Source organism: Drosophila nasuta, chromosome 3, assembly GCF_023558535.2.
Source record: "Drosophila nasuta strain 15112-1781.00 chromosome 3, ASM2355853v1, whole genome shotgun sequence".
NCBI lineage: Eukaryota > Metazoa > Arthropoda > Insecta > Diptera > Drosophilidae > Drosophila > Drosophila nasuta.
Window position 1 is genome coordinate 52628221 of NC_083457.1, and position 17983 is coordinate 52646203.

The 17983-nt window shown below is 34.0% G+C and overlaps 1 protein-coding gene across 1 annotated transcript in view; it reads left to right on the plus strand.

Moving 5' to 3' along the window:
* Positions 1 to 15971, plus strand: part of LOC132792264 (kin of IRRE-like protein 2) — a 144149-nt gene extending 128178 nt beyond the window's left edge. The window contains exon 7 of the mRNA XM_060801547.1: positions 15940 to 15971. Coding sequence (XP_060657530.1) covers positions 15940 to 15956 — 17 coding nt within the window. The 3' untranslated portion in view covers positions 15957 to 15971. The remainder of the gene's footprint in view (positions 1 to 15939) is intronic.
* The last annotated feature ends 2012 nt before the right edge of the window (positions 15972 to 17983 follow it).

Here is a 17983-nt window from a genome sequence, read left to right on the forward strand (position 1 = left end):
TGGCAAACCGAAATGCTGCATGCCCTTTGCTTACGCACATCAATCGATTAAGGACTATTATTGCCAGTCATAAATAACATTATAATTTTTTTTTTACTCTAGTTTATATCGAAAATAAATAGTCAGTTTATTAAAGTGCATATTTCTTATTGCTTGGGTTCAAAGGCAGCAGACATTTTATATTGAAAATTGATTCAATTTGTATTAGCTGGGATAAGTTTCGCATACAGCTGGTAAGTAAAGCGATAAGTGTGTGTGACAGACTTTAAAAAATAGTCTTAAAAAATGCCACAAAATATAAGCGAAATTTAGTCTACTTATTTTTCAACGTTACTTCAATATTTTATTTAAAATGTAGTATAAATATACCCAAATTTAACAGTGAAATGAATACGAGTAAGTAAACCAATAAATAAATGTGAAATACTTTAAAAAATGCCCTCAAATATAAAATGCAAATTTCGCCTACTTATTTGGACAACATTTAAAATTAAATTTAAAAAGCTTAGAAAAATGATACAAAATATAAGCGAAATTTAGACTACTTATTTTGCAACGTTATTGCAAAATTGCATTTAAAAAGTAGTATACATATTCCTAAATTAAACAGTGAAATGGATACGAGTAAGTAAGCCAATAAATAAGTATGAAATACTTTAAAACAAATAGCTTAAAAAATGTCCTCATATATAATATGCAAACTTCGCCTTCTTATTTGGCCAACATTTAAAATTAAATTTAAAAAAGCTTAGAAAAATGATAAGCGAAATTTAGACTACTTATTTTTGCGACACTCACTCCACATTTGATTTCAAAAGTAGTATCAAAATTTCCTAAAATATGTTCATTATTCTAAATTTTATTTAAAAACTAATTTAAAAATTCCCTATAGTAAACATTTTTTACTATATTTTTTTTGCAAAAGGTGCTAAAAATTTTATTTGAAATGTAGCTTAAAAATTCCCCCAAATATAATAATTTTGTTGTCTGCTTTTTTTATTAAAAAAAAAATAAGTTTACAAAGTTCCTTAAAATAAAAGTCAACATTTAGTCTTCTTCTTATTATTTATTTATTTACATGTTAATTATTATACAAAATAATATAATAACTAAAAGAAGGGAGTGCTAGCAACTAAGGCCAATCGACTCTTCTTTATACCCCCCTAATTCAAAATATAATTTAAAATGTTTTAAAATACCCAAAAATATAATCAACATTTAGTTAACTTATTTTAAATCAAAATTGTATTTGCCTAGCTGCCTCAAGTGTCACTTAAATATTGAAAACCACAAAAATTTGTGCAGCATGCCACTGCAAAATTAAAGATTAAAGCATTAAATGTGAAGCATGCTCATGCTATGAAAAAAATGATATAAATGAAATAAATACTTTGCAGAGAGCTTAATAATACGTAAATAACATTTTCGCTTTAAGAGCTGCAATAAATACAAAATTCTTAAGTTCTTAAACGGATTAAATTTGTTGTTCGCCTTCAATTGTCGTTTTAAACTGTAAATCCACAAAAATGCAAAATGAATTCATGCTTAAAAAAAAAATTAAAGCATACTTTTCAGAGCAATGCAAAACCGTGAAGCATTCTCAGTTCATTGCTGTTGCATTCATGCAAATTAAATTGCGCAAAGAATGCTTCAGTCGTTTTATTTGTAGGCAGTTACCTTTAGTTACCTACAAATTTGTAGAGTATTTAAAATAAAATAACCGCGCTCATGTAATTCCATCAGTTGGCAGCTGCGAACTTTGACAGTGCAACAAAACCGAATGCCAAATACATGCCTCATTAATTAACACACACACAGTGGTTAAAGGATGAGAAACGAGGCTGCAGGATTTGGTCGTTTGCATTGGTCGATTGCAGCTGGAAAATGCAACTGTAATTCTATTAAAATTCACCACAAAGCAGCGCTAATCCTCATGCATGTCCGCATCCACAATAATAATGGAGGCCGCAAAATGTCCGCAAGCTAGCCCAGTTGCCAAATGGGATCCTAAAAATGAAGCTGAAGCAATGGGGAGTGGGGAGTGGAGTGTTGGCATTTTGCGATTGCGTTGGCATAAAAATATTTATACGCTCGCTTGAGTTCAAATTGATGCGCGCTGCTTATGCAAATTTTTGTGGTTGCCTAAGCAACCGCAGCGACATCCTGTCGCTTGTTGTACTTGCCGTGTTTGGACATCCACATCGACATTCACATCGACTGTCGTTTTAGGACCGATAGATTTTATTTAATGTCATCGCATTAGGCACATTTGTTGCCCAGCAGCAGCAGCAGCAGCAGTAACAGCATATTTCGTTATTGATTTGACAGAATCGTGACAACAAAACCGAAAGAGACGCAACAATTTTGTCAACTTTAACTTTTAAAGTGGACATCCACAAACAACAACGAGATTAGATAACTAGAGTTGATAGACGACTGCACAATTTGCCAATCTTAATGCAATGAACATCAAGAGCCTTTCAAATTTCTAATTTGAAACCAGAACTCTGAACTCTGATTGGCAAAATTACATTTATTTTGGCAAATGCGAAAGTGATAACCAATGAGAATGAAAACAAAACAAGAAAGTCAAAATTATATCACACACCAAGAAGGTAAATTCTCCAATCGAATTCAAAATTCTACAAAATTTGCACATCCTTGAAATTCAAGATTATATTCTTGAATTATATTATATTTAACGCCTATTTATTTGTTTGGCTGACAGTCTGAATATTTTTATGGTATAATTTAAATTTAGTTCTATATCAATGTACCAAGTATAGCCTTTGGTATATTTTGAGCATTGTTGAGTTGTACTAATTTGGTATATTTTATTATATTTGGTATATTTTATTTATTATTATCGTACTGTTTTGTTTTTACTCAAAATGGGTAATCTCAATACTGATTGATTAAAAGATTTTTCAACCTAAAATTCTTACTTCAAGATTTATTATTTAAACTGTAAAGTACCCGAAACAAGATGTGCAATGTGAACTTTTCAATATAGATGTTTTTCACTGTAAAAAATGGCAACAATACGAAAGTTAATAAAAAGTGAGAGATGCCATTAATTTTATTTATATGCGTTGTTAATTTTATTGTGGCACATAAGTAATAAGTAATTGATTATTTGAAGTATTTAATTTCCGCTTTTTTTTTTAATTTTTCACAATGATTCAGCAGTTTAAACTACCAAAAAAAAGCAAAAATTTCCCCCTAGAATGATTGATAGATTCCAGTTGCAATAGCAATCAATTATCAGCATAGATTTATAAATTAACTGATGATATTTGGCAAACCTGTGTGTCTATAAGCCCAGAGCAAACAGCGGCCTCGATTGCCACATTGCGTTGCACCGCCGAACGCCGAACGGCGAATGAATGATAAGAATGTTGCATGCGATAATACATGAATTTGTGGCTAATAGTTTCTATGCGTTTTTTACAACATATTTATGGTTAGCATGTGCTATGCAAGTATGTGTGTGTGTGTCTACTGTCAAGGACTGTGGGCAAAGTGAAGTGCGGCAGCTGCAGCGCCGCATGAAATGCCAGTTGAATTATAGACCATTTGAATGAAATTATTTTAATTGCGTAAATCACTTTGCAGCCAACCAAAATTCAACAATGCTGCGGCATTTAGAGCAACGCGAATGGGTCGGAGTAGATATGTGTGTGTGTGTGTGTGTGTGGGTGTGCTTCACTTATTGGCCCAATCTAATTTTATGCGCACCACTTTTGGGAGCTTAAATTTGCCAAAATGGGGCAAAAACAGGCAACGCACGCCATGGACGAAAAAAAAACTAGTAAGAAAGTAAGTGTGCTTGACTGTGATATATCCGGTACCCATTGTAAATAAAATTTATACAGTGCAGTATTAATTTTTAAATATACCCAATTAATATTCATACCAAATGAAGCATTTGGTATATTTGATATGAATAATAATTAGGTATATTTTAAAATTAATAATAATTAATTTCAAAGTGATAAAATACTGTATTCAAAATATACCATAGGGTGCAAGATTAATATACCGAAAAATACTAAATATATACCAAAGGCTATATTTGTTATATTGATATAGTATTACAATAAAAATACCATAACGTACAAAATGAATATACCGAAAAATACTTGAAAAATATACCATCCGGTATATATGATATATTTATGTAGTTTAAACATTACCATAGCGTGCAAAATATACCAGATTGATAGCCAAAGCAAGTAAGACCCGTAGCAAGGACGCTTTTTGCATATACAAAAAAGGAAATTCTTAAAAAAAAATTCTACAAGTCTTATTTGATCGTAACCAAATTTTCAGGAATCTTAAATACTGTAATTATTATTGTATGTCCCAAAAAAAAACGACTTTAGCTTCAAATTTACGCTTGTTATTTGATTTATATCGATTTCCGAGAGTAAGGGTGGCAAAAAATTAAAACAACCTTGATCTGCGGGCAAACATAAAAAATGCTTATACTATATCTCTATCTCTGACAGTCTCTGAGATCCAGTGTTTCAAAAGGACAGACGGACGGACAGACAGACAGATATGGCTAGATCAGGAAAATATATACTTTCTATGGACGAAGATGCCTCCTTCTGTCTGTTACATACGTTTGCTACAAGCATAAAGTTATCATACCTTTCTACCCTTTGGATAGCGGGTATAAAAAGTAGAAACAAAGTAAAAAGGGAAGACAGTGGGCAACACAGCAACAAGAATTGGGGAAACTAACGAAGAAGCGCACTCGCAAAATTTAAACAAATATTTCTGCTGGCATATTTGCACTCCATTCCAGAGTAATTGTTTTCCCTAGGTCGACAATACAAATAAATTCTGGCAACAATTGCAAAAGGGGGGCAACAGCAGTAAAATCAAATAGGGAAAACTCAACTGCAAGTTACCCTACACACAGAGAGAAAAATATCTGGAACGAAAAGTAGATCTTGAATTAAGAATTTTTCGATATTAAAAAAGAATTTTAAAAAAAGATAGATTGAAACAAAATAAAAAAATGATTTGTATGCTAAGATTAAAACCATCTTGCTTCAAGAATGTTTTATTCTATATAGAAAAGTAGATTGCAAATCTTGAATTATAATTTGATGGATCTTAAAAAAAATTAAACTTTATTCTTATTTCTTAAAATGTTGGAATTCCCTTCCTTTAAAAGTATAACCTAATTTCTAGCGTTTTTTTGCTTTCCGTGGAAAAACAGCTACAAAGAACTTTATAAATTACAAAAGTGCAAACTCTCTTTTAAAATCCATTTTTTCCAGGGTATTTGAAATGTTGCAACAACTCTACTGGGAACATATTTTGTTGGATTATTGCAATTGCAACCATAATTTGTCCAAATTATCGGTATTATTATAAATTAATTTCGATTTAGTATTCGAAGCGACACACGTTTGCCGTTTGCTCAGAGGGGATATTTAATTGTGCGCACGGTGCGTATGTGTGATATCGTTCTCGTTCTCGTCCGATTGTTGCAGAACACAAAGAAGTGATAAATGCAATGCCCAGTCATAATTTATTAATGCAATGCATTAATAAAACATCTGAAAATAACATGCAAACAAAACTATGTTCGACAAACTTTTTGGACCCAAAAAAGAACTTTAAACTTCATTTGCACAACATCCCATTTGCTTTTTCTCCAACTCGAAGTTGAAGTCGAACTCTCTAATCCTGCTCTGCTCTGGAAAAAACTTGTGTTGTGCTGTGTTGTGTGTGAATGCGAAAAAGATTTATAAAAATCACATACAAAATATGCGTACTACAAGCACAGCTCAAGTTGAACTCACCCCAAACTTACACCACACGCCACAGGCATCATTCGATTGTTGTGCTCGGTATTTGACTTGGCCTGGCTCTCTCGAGTGGTTATTGTTGTCACTGAAGCATAATACATGGTCGAGCGATATAAAGATATGAGATGCGATGCGATGCGATGCGATGGCAGCGATGATAAATGATATGGCTTAGCCGCGTTTCGTGCGCCTCTAAATAAGGCTCAAAGCCTCATCTGGCATATGAACTACTCTTCGCTTGTAGTATGTGAAATCTGAACTAGGTACTTAGAGCGTATTTGCTCGCAGACAGCGGCAATCAACTGCACTTAGCGTTAAGTGTGCTTACAATGAAAATGATTTCAATTTAGCACTCGCTACTTGTCTTCTTAGGCAGACTTGTTTTCACTTAATACAAATTTCATGTAGCATGAGTCATATATTGGTTTAGTTATTAGGTATTAGCTATTATTGTTATTTATAAGTAGTTTAAGGTTTGGGAAATTTATTTGTATTTTGTAATACAACTTATACTACACAATTCCTTTTCCCCTTTCGACCTAATTCAATTTGTGCCAGGACATTCTGTTATACCCCCTTTGCTTAGCGAGCACACGAACATATGAGGTTTCGAACTCTGCTTAGCTAACAGCGGCACTTAACGAAATCAGCGGGCGCTTAACGAATTTAGTTCACTCCGAGAAATTAACGAAACCAATTTCGCTGCTTTACATTATGCCACAAAAAGCGTATCATACTTTTGGGCTGTTTGTTATATTGCATGTTCAAATTAACATTTCGAAAAATCGGTTACTTTTCAAGCAAAACTTTTATAACAAATGTCTTGATAAGCATGAAATATTGTTGTTTAATGCTCTACTACAATTTCTTCGCTACAAGTAATTTCAAATATTAAATTTCGAAAAGGATATTTAAGCCTAACAAATTACATGTCTTCTAAAACCCTTCTTTTCCCTTCATTTTAATTAATTTTTCTCTAAACTACTTTCAAATCAGAGCTGAACCTGAACTGATGGCTACGCCCTTTGACAGCGGCACAGATGAAAGAAAATGGACATACAATAGTTAAAAGTGTCCTCGTAGATCACCGTGCTGTTGTCTAGCAACAACGGATCTCTTATCGAAGAAAGACACGCTTCACTATGGTTTAATTGCCTTACAATAAGCCACACCCAATGCCCGAAAAAATTCATCTTGCACGCACATTAACGATGACAACGTTGTCGGATGATCGCGCGGGCGGTGCGGCGACTTTGATCTGCAGGATCACAGCGGCACCGGCAAAAGGGGGCGCGCTGTCAATTGCGGTTGCCTCTGAAAGCGGCTTAGTTACGCTGTTGACGTGTACCCCTCAGTCTTCACTTCACTTCTCTTTGCTTCGCTTCACTTCGTTTGCGTCTTCGTCTTCGAACCTTACTTATCCTAGACGAATGAAGTGTGTAATTTGAAATTAGCCGAGCTCAGCGGCAACTTTGTGTGCACCTGCACCTGCTGACACCGTGTCCTTGTCCTTCGCTACTCAGTTACGCACCAGCTACAAAGGACCCGCAAATGTATCTGACAGATACAGATACAGATATCGAAGTTTTTGATTTGTGTGGTTCGCTGTGATTTCGTTTTCTTTGCGATTTCATTCATGTGAATTTGCATCTTTCAAATTAATTCGTTATCGATTCAAACAGAAGGCAAACAAAAAAAAAAACGATTCGTAAAATCAAAAGCAGAATTTATGACCGCACATATGTGTATGTACATTTATAATCTGACTAATTTTAGGACCCATTCCGAATAGAAACAAAAGCAACAAAACTAAATACAAATATCAAGCAAATCAACAGCAGCAGAAATCCGCCTGCATAGATTGTGATTGCTGCTAATCAGGTTTTCTTTGGCCAAATTGATTTCATTTTCATATTTCAATTTCGAAAGACGGCAGGCGGCAGCCAGTCGAGCAACCAAAAAACAGTCAAGCAGTCGGACAAAATGCAAAATCAGTAAGACCAGTAGTCGCGACATGATATAAATTAACTGTTTTGACTTTGTGAAATGAAATGCGGCCTCTTTGAAATTCCAATTCAAATCGATCTCTTACAGCAGCCGCGCTCAACCAGTGGGTGACCCAACGCAGACGCACACACAGACACAGATACAGAGACACACACAGACACAGATACAGACGCACATAACACTGACAAGAATGCCGACTTTGGTAGAGGATTATTTAACTACTAGATACCCTAAGATTCTAAGAGTGTTGCCTACTTTATACCATTTTACCTTTGAAGAATGGATTGTTTATATATGTATGAATATATATGTATATTAATTGAATTCAAAATAGAAAAAGTATGAATGTCAAGCACGCTCGACTGTGAGATACCCGCAACCGATTGTGAATGAAAAATAAAGAGTGCAGTATTTATACACCAAAAAAATACTTACCAAAGTATCCTTTGGTATATTAATATCGTGCGATCAAAATATATAATAGAGTGAAAAATTAATATACCAAAAAATACTGAAAATATACCGAAGTCTATATTTAGTATATTAATATAGTTTTATATTTAAAAACACCCTAGTGTGCAAGATTAATATAGCGCAAATATACTAAAAATATACCAAAAGCTACTTTTCGTATATTTATTTAGTACTGCATTCACAATATACCAGATTGTCAGCCAAAGCATCTAAGACCCGTAGTAAAAAGGCGTTTTTGCCCATACAAAAGTATTTCTTAAATAACTTTTACAATTTTGGACTGATCGCAAATTTTCAAAAATCATAATACTATAGATAAAAATTTGAGACTCTAGCTTCGATTTTCGGGGCCGTATGTGAAAGAATTTAAAAAAAAACTTGATGTACATAACAAACATTATATCAATATCTCTAATTATCTCCATGATCTATGCAGGTGTTTATACGGACAGTTGGACATGAAGGCAAAAATGGAATAAAAATAAATATAATCCTCACTTCCAATTTAATTTTACTCTTATATCTATTAAGTAGTATAAGGTGGCTTAAACTACGAGTACTTTGCTTATTAAACAAAGCTTCTTTATAAATATACAACATGTCTCTAAAAGTTAACTCCACTGAAAGGAGGAGAACTGTAGCATTGTAACCCTTAAGCTGACTTATTCCTGAATATAATTTATTAGTACTTAATGTTATTCAACTAGAATTGAATTATAAATTTCATGAAAAATTAAAATATTCTTACATGTAAGATTTAATATTCGCAAGACAATTAGCCGTTAAAGTATTAAGTCATTAATACGTTGTATTGTATCGAATAATTTTATGTAGTCAAAATACGACTTTAAATAGTTAATCTGTACAAAATTTTAGAAAGTCAAAACAAATTATTATTATCATTCTGAAACCTCCAATATCTCGATTAGAAATTTATTAATACATATACTATATGTCGTTTGCTACTTTTAATGCTTTAATAAATATATCTATCTAAATTCCAATCTTAGCTGTTGCCCTCATTTGTGCAACAATAGGTATACCCTGCCTAAGTGTTGTGTAGATAGGGTATGTAGGCGCATACGCTGATATACAAAATATCATTGAAAGCAGCATTTTGGCTTTTTGGGCGCTTGGCCATATCTTTGTATCTTTAGAGTTGCCAGCCAGCGCAGCGATTTCTTTTCGGCTTAAATGGTTTATGTGCGTTTGCAACCAGTTTAGGCCGAAGCTCGCGTTGTTGTTGTTGTCGCTGTTATTGTTGTTGCTCTTTTCGTATTCAATTTATACTTTTAGGTGGGCCGTGGCCGGCGCCTTTGAAGCGTGCATCTCGTTTACCACGTGCCGTGCCACACAGCCTCCGACTCCGCTTCCGACGTCGACGCTTTGGGCTTTTGCGTCAGCAAACCAGACAGTCTCAGTCTCAGGAAGGTGCTCAATGGGTGATGGGTGATTGAAGGGGGGAGGAGAGTGCCTAAAGCCAAGGTGGAGGCTGGAGAGGATTGCCGTTACAAAATATGCCGATGTCGTTGACGCTGATGATGATGATGATGCCTTAGTGGTCGAGATGCCGCCAATGCTGATCCAATGATCCAATCAAATCAGCGACAAAGCGCCATTTGAATTAATAAACAAAAATCTTTATAAATATACAAAACAAATGTTGCTGTTGTTGTTGTTGTTGCCGCTGTCGGTCTTTTATTATTATTAAATATGCATTTTGAATATTAAGACAGAAAAATCGAATCGAATTCACGGCATGCGTTTTGTTGTTGTCGCCTCTCAAGTCGAGTAGCAATTTCAACGATTTTAATGATGTGCTCAACGTTTTATGATTTAATTATGCCTTCATTTAGTAGCTACTGCTAAATGCTGCCTGCTACTGTTGTTTTTCGATATATCTATCTCTCTATATACCATATATTTGTGCCCCATATCAAAGTTGTTGACGCTGTTGTTGCCAGAGCTATTTGTTGTGCCTTAATTATGTGTGTATTTTAAATTCTTAATGAAGCCAATTCTCTCCCCCCTTCTCCCCCTTTCGCCGTTCATCGGAGCGGGGGAGTCTCTGCAATGATTTAAATGATAACGAACCCATCTCCATAATATAGTAGGAGGCCACTATTTTTGGCATTACTCCAGCTAGTCAACGAAATGTGAAACAAATTTAAAAGCCTCTGTTTTACGTGTCTTTAATAAGGCCCCATTCATGGATCAATTAGCCAGCTTATAATGCAAATATTGAGCTCGTAAAGCGATTCACTCTAAAACAAACACAAGTGAATAGTCTAACATATATATTTGTGACATATTTAAGCCTATATATTGAGGAGAAATCTTTGAGAAATTGGTGGGAAAATCGGTTAGCAAATGTTTATAAAATAATCTATGATATTGTATAAGTTCAGCATGATCTAAACTAGGAGAAATCCTAACTGTTACTTTCATAACTTCAGTATGAAATTTACTTATCGATTGGCAAATGTTTATTTAATAATCTATAATATTGTATAAATTCAGTACGGCTTAAACTATGTGAAAATTCAATAAGTTACTGAATAATAAATGTCTATTTAACAAACTATAATAACTCCATAAAATCAGCATACTCTAAATTATGCCGAGCCATTACCTGTTGAAAATTAATTGAACTATCGATCAAAACAATCTTTAATAATGAATTATATTCAGCATGCTTTAAACTATTTTGAATCACACTTTTAGAAATATTTAAAACAACTTCAGTATGCTCAAAGTTTTCGCAGATACAGTTTTAGCCTTTTCTTAGTAATTTTACTCAGTTGTCATCTCAATTTGTATTAAATTATTTATAATATTGCATAAATTCGGCACTTAACTATGAGGAACGATTTTCTTTTTATTAAACATTCATTCCTATATGAAATTCACTGAATCGATTAACAAATCTTTATTAAATAAATTCCGTACATTCCTTACAATCAGCATTAACATTCCTGAAGGAAAAATGACTGAGTTGACGATTGACAAATGTATATGAAATAATCTAAAATATTGCATAAATTCATCATGCTTTTAACTGTAATAAACAGTTTGTTATAGCTTTAACATTGCTGTATGTAATTTACTGAGCTATCTACTAAGAAATGGTTGCTAAATAAATTCTGATAATATTTCAGAAAGTTCTCAACATTCAGCATTCCTGTTAGAAATGAGCTAAGTTGTAAATTAGCAATTAGAATTTTTGTAGGAAATTCACCTAATATTTATTATATGATCTACTATATACTGTGCCGATTCACTTAGTTATCGATTAAGAAATGTTTATTATATAATCCAATAATATCCCATACACTCTAGAATGTTGTTCCATTAGTTACACTTGCAGCACTCCCGTTGCTTCAAGAGAGCATTAGAAGATTGTTAGTTCCACTTCTATCCAAATCATCAATACCATTCACTAAGCTTGTCTATGTGCCATTTAAACTCATTAAACTCAACCTGATATGCTTCGGCTGTCTTGCTGTCTTGGATTCAGTTTCCAGTTTTCATTCGCATTTCCGTTAATCCTTCTCAGCTGGTTTCATATTTATTTCCGCATGCGTAAAAGATGAAAAAAGCAACCAAAACGTTCGCCTAGCTGTGGCAGGAATGGGCATGTGGCATGGACATGCATGAGAGGCACGCCTGGAGGGTTCGCTCTGAGGCTGAGGCTGAGGTGAGACTGGCGACATATGTAGGTTGCGTTTCGTAGCTTAGAATCAAAGTCGGATCAGCGCAAATCTCTGTGATCTCTAGCTCCGTTTCTGCTGCTGCTGCCACTGATGTTGCTGCCACCGCTGCTGCTGCTGATGTTGCTGCCTCTGCTGCTGTCGGTTGAACACTTTGATGTCCTAATTGGTTTATTACTTTGTCGGCATCTCGAGTCTTCTTTGTGTTTTTGTGTTTTTTATTCTTTTTTATGCTGTTGCCTGTTTTATTTATTTCTTTATTTCTTTGGGTTTTCATGCGGCCGCTGCGCTGCATTGTGTAAAAAAAAAAATAAGTAAAGAACCAAACGAAACGAAACGAAACCCGCGCTCGCAAGTCGAGCTCCAGCCTCGAGCCTCAAGCCTCAAACGAATGAGCACGCGCACAGAACAAGAATGGGAACGAGGCACTGGGAATGGGCACTGGGAATGGGAATGGGTAACAGGCAAGGCAAAGGGTATGTGGAATGGAGGTACGTGTATGGTTATGGGTATGAGAATGCTTCCCAAAAGCGCAACAACCAACTCCTCTCCACTTCCTCCTCACTGTCTCACTGCTTACAATGTTTCCGCGTGTGCGTTCAATCAACATGTTGCGATATCAGCGCAATTTGTCATCCCATAAACAACAATGCAACCTGGCTAAATGGGCACCCTATATCATATGGCTGCTATCGAAATAATCGCTGCCCTGAAAGACTATACTTACCTTGATGCTGATGCTGATGCTGATGCTCAAGCGCAGCGTTTAACGTTCAACAGCAGCAGCAAAAGTCCTACCTCAACCGAGAAATAAACGCGTACGAGACGACTTCGAGAGCAGACATGGAATCTCATACAAGTGGCGGATATATAGCAGGAATAAACATAAAAGGATCTTATATAAATATCAATATATAATTTGAAACAACAAAATTTGCTTCTTGATTCTACAAATTTTTAAAACTAATAATATTTTTAAATGTATGATACAAATATTTAGAGGGGAAAATATAAAAGATATTATTTCGGTTAAAGATTAGTATTTCAATTGATCTAATTTTACAAATTAGTGCTAATAATGACAATCGCAAATTAAATAAGCATCAGCAACACTAAATCCAAAGACAAATGCAAAAGAACTGAGATAAGTCAATATTGACTTCTAGAGAGGATGAATCTTTATAGTAGCGGCTTCGTTTGTTTTGGGGCTTAGCAAGTGGAGTCCTCAGAAAATTTAAGAGATTTCCAAAAAGCGTACCAAATAAAAATCAAGAAGCTATAGTGTCTAGTCTTTTCTGGAGAGGCTGAGTATTGAAATTTCGTTTTCGAAAGATGAGGAAATAATAGTGTCATATTTTGAATTTTACCTACGGATGCATTCGAAGCTGCGGTTTAATTAAATAAAGTAGGTTTTTAAATTATTAATCTCTACAGTTGTTAAATGAATCGAACAATTCAAAAAAAGGAAATTAATGACCATAATTATATTTTCAACAGGTAAAAAGAAGTAAGAAGAAGCCCGGTAATACAAAACAGTGCAGTATTATTCTTAAAATATACCTCAAAAATAAAAAATATACTAAAAGTCGTATTTGATATATCGTTGAAGTACTACATTCGGAATATACCATAGAGTGCAAAATATACCAGATTGTCAGCCAAAGCAGCTGAAACCTGATTGGAGTAGTCAAAATTTGTCATACATTCTTAATAACCTCTAAAATTTTAGGAAATTTAAATACTATAAATATAAGTACATATATTGTTGGTATCTGCTGGGAAAAAGTTATGATACCCTTCTACACTATTGATAGCGTGTATAAATAGAAGGCCACTATAACTTTATGGCTCCAGTAAATGTTTGTCACAGGAAAAAGAATTCATCGCCGACCCTATAAAGTATATACATATATTCTATACATATTTATATTGTAGTTATTGAAGACATCATTTTATATGGCAAAAATTCTAATGCTATCGAGTCGTTTTGCTTGACAATCTGTTATATTTTGTATTGTAGTGTTTATTTTAAGAGTAATAGTAATACCACATATAGTTTTTTGGTATATTTTAGTATATTTTTGGTATACTAATTTAGTATAGAAAATAAATTTTAAAATAAATGTTTTTCTAAAAAGTATTAAAAATACATTAAAAAATGCAAATAATTGGTATTAAAAAAGATAAAAGGAAACCATTTTAATTGATGTCAAGTGTAGTTTATTTTATTAAGATCAATGGCATATTACGTTTCAATAATAATATATATTTCAGTTATGACGACAATGGAATAAATAGTCTGTGTGTGTGTTTTCATTCAGTTATCCTCGATTTTGCTTATTAAGCTTGCGCAGACGCCTTCTCAAAAGTTTAATAATTCTCTTCAGTCTTTTATTCTCCTTTCTCAAGGACTTAATCAATCGACGATAGCGCTTAAGCGTAGTGCTGCTGCCTGAATCTGAAGAAGTTGAAGTTATTGTTGCTGCGGTTGTTGTCGTAGTTGCAGATGATGTGGTAGGACTAGTAGGACTAGTGGGACTAGTTCCTGTAGCCAGAGATTGAGCCTGTTGCACAAGCAACACACAGCCAAGAAGACCAAAAAGTATTATTAAACGCATCGTGTTATGCACTGACTCTTTACCTCTGACAACTGCGCTTATATAATATGACTTTTGTTTGTCTTTGGCAACTTTGTGCAGCTGGTGCAACCTTTCTTCACTGTACTCAGCTGTTTCGAGTAACTTTCCACGAAAATATTATCAATGAGAAGTGGGGTACACGTATTGTTTACAACTAAATAGGTTAACAAATACACAGTTTTATTATTTTAGTGAGCATTTGAGGTTTGTGAATGAATGTTGTAAGTGTTAAGTTCAATGAATGTTGATCTCAAAACATTTTAAGTTACACTTTGTGAGTCCTTCGAAGGTTTCAATTAGTTTAGTTTTTGATATTAATAAAGGTAGCCTAACTAAAAACGGTGAATAAATAATATCTTCTGATTGGGAATCCTCAATATCGTAATAGATTTGGAAACATAAAAGATTGTTGCAGAAAGAGAAAACTTAGCTGAAAAGAAGATTGAGTCCTAATGAAATTGTTGTCTATGGCGCCAACACTCAACACATCAGATAATTTAAAAATCGGAGCGGATGTTGTTGCTTCCATTTTCGAAGTTGCTTTTGTCGTGGTAGTTGTAGGTAGCATCGTCATCGTCCTGGACCTTATCATAAAGCAGCCTAAGACAGCCCGAGTAATGTCATAGACATATTTAAAACTCTTTTTGCAGAACTTAGTTCTAACTTAGTTTTCAGCTGATTACGTTCTTAACAACAGGCGATGAATTATATAATGCTTTTTGCTATGTTGTCGTGTAAATTATTTTCTTTATACGCAAGTAGAAAAATGGAATATACAATTAAATAAATCATTTCTAATCAATAGAGTAATCAGTTGATTAGAAATATTCTATGTTAATGTAAATGTATGCCGAATGCTATAATCAAATTGTTTGATAATCTTTGTGGTGAATTAATCCTACATCTATTTTAGTTGAACTTAATATCATTTATGGACTATTTAAATTCTTATTAACTATACATATAAATGGGATATTTAATTAACCTCCATATTAAGTTGTCAATTTTAGTATCAAATATATCATTGACTTATTTCTTCTTAGCCTTAATACATTAATATTTTAATGTACATATGTTACATATTAAACATACATTTCATAACATTTGATATTAATTATGCCATGTCACACTTATTTCAACATTTTTTCATACTTGAAAAGACAAAGTCAAAAGAGTTTTGACTCAAAAAAATTCCTGAAAATTGCAACATGTATGTAAGTTATTAGTATTATTTTAATTTAAGTATCTTATTAAAAAACCAATATCTCTTTTTAATTCCAGATTTCTTAGCCATTTAATCCTAGATTGATGCGTAATCTTCATTTAGCTGCAATATTCTAAAACTACCACAATGTTTTCTTCGACTGTGACTCCGACTGCGGCATGTAGCAGCACTCAATCAAGATGTTGCAAATATCCGAGGACAATTTGTCATCTTATAAGGAAGAACGCGTGTTGCCACAGAGCTGAGACGGCGAGTTGAGCAACTTCAACTGTGGCTGTGGCTGTGGCTGTTGCTGGCAGACAATGTTAACCGAAATGTTGGATCCATGGTGGCGATATCTTCGATCAGAGATCTCTTTCTTTCTGCTGTGTGCGGAGTGCAGTGTGTGTTGTGGTGTGGTCCTGTCTGAAGTTTGCCGTACTCGTATTCAAAGCACAAGAAAACTCAATCAAGGGGCTCGTAAATCTTGGCACAATTTGATGAGCGCTCAGTGGGAGATTGCTTCTCAGTCAGAGTCAGAGTCTGAGTCTCAGTGACTGTCTCTGAGTCTCAGTTTTTGGGCTCGTGTAAGAGTTCTTACATTTCTCGGCTTATTGATTATCGATGCTGTTGTGGAACCATTTCCGATTCGTCATCATGCGACGAGCGAGTGAAGTTTCAATCTGCTCTGAAAAATCATACAAAAAAAAACAATGCTAAAGTGAAATAAAATATAAAAACACACTCTGATGTTCGCCGTGTGTGGCGCATTCTGAGTGTTTTGACAGCATGGCACACTAACACACACACATACACACACACACACACGCGCAGTTCCACCTAAATTTGATGCAGCACAAGCCCAGAGCGACGACTTACAGTCAACTTCAAAAGTATGCGGCCGAGCGTTATTGATCGTCCATGTCCCGCTGTTGTGATCCGCTCCCAGCGTGAGACATTACAAAAGGCCCACACTGATGATAACAATGCCGCTCGTTGTCGCTGTCGCTGCTGCTGTTGTCCATAATCTACGCACACTCACTCACACACACACACACACACACTTGCACTCACTTTTACAGTCGGTCCTTTTGAAGGTCCTTTTGGCCAAAGTTACAATGCATCGATGCGCTGCATATGCAAAACACAATGAAGTTCTTTGAAGCGCGACGCGTCAGGTAAGCGACAATTATTTATCTTACAAATTTACCTGAAATTAAATACTTGCGCTGCAGCGACAAGCTGCCTCACTCTACTCTACGCTAGTCAATGATCAACAGGAGCATACCCTGCAAATAATACAAATACGTGATGACATGAAAAATGGATCATTCTTGATTATAACATAATAAAAACTGTAACTAAAAAATAGATGTTTAAAATTTGATCCAACTCTACTCTACATATTCAGAATATATTGAGAGAAGAGTTGGTTCAAATTTTAGGTATCCTCTATATTACATAATCTTAATATATTCTCAATATACAGAGAAGAGTTGGAATTAATTTTTATATGTTCATTTTTCAGTCACAGTTTTAATTAAAATATAATGAAGATTGATCTATTTATTAATTGAGTATGTTAGGCCCAAATAAATCTCCTTAAGGAGTTACTTATGAAGACATCATAATATATAATTCGCAATTGAAATATGTATTTATTTTTGCTACAACTTATTATTTATTATATAACTTATATAACTTAAAATGGGCCAAAACCGTAAGAGATAAACAAAATAAAATTTCCCAACATCTTTGAAAATAACATACTATATAAAACTTGCCTTTGTGGTTGCTATAATATTATATAATATTTTAAATTTAATTATAAATTCAACTAAATATATAATACATAATTTACAAGATTTAACTATTGCATTTTGTCGAAATTTTTATTGAATTTAAAAGTTTATATATAGTCCGTCTGTCTTTCTGTGTTTCAGAGACTATAAGATATGGAGATGTTTTCGGCAGCAGATTAAGTTTGTTAAAAAATGCTTACTTTCGGGACGGAAAATTGACCAAAATTGACAAATGTAATTTTGAAGCTAGAGCGACATTCAATAATAACTATAGTATTTATATTTTTTTTTGAAAATTGTAGAAGTTATTAAAGAAATA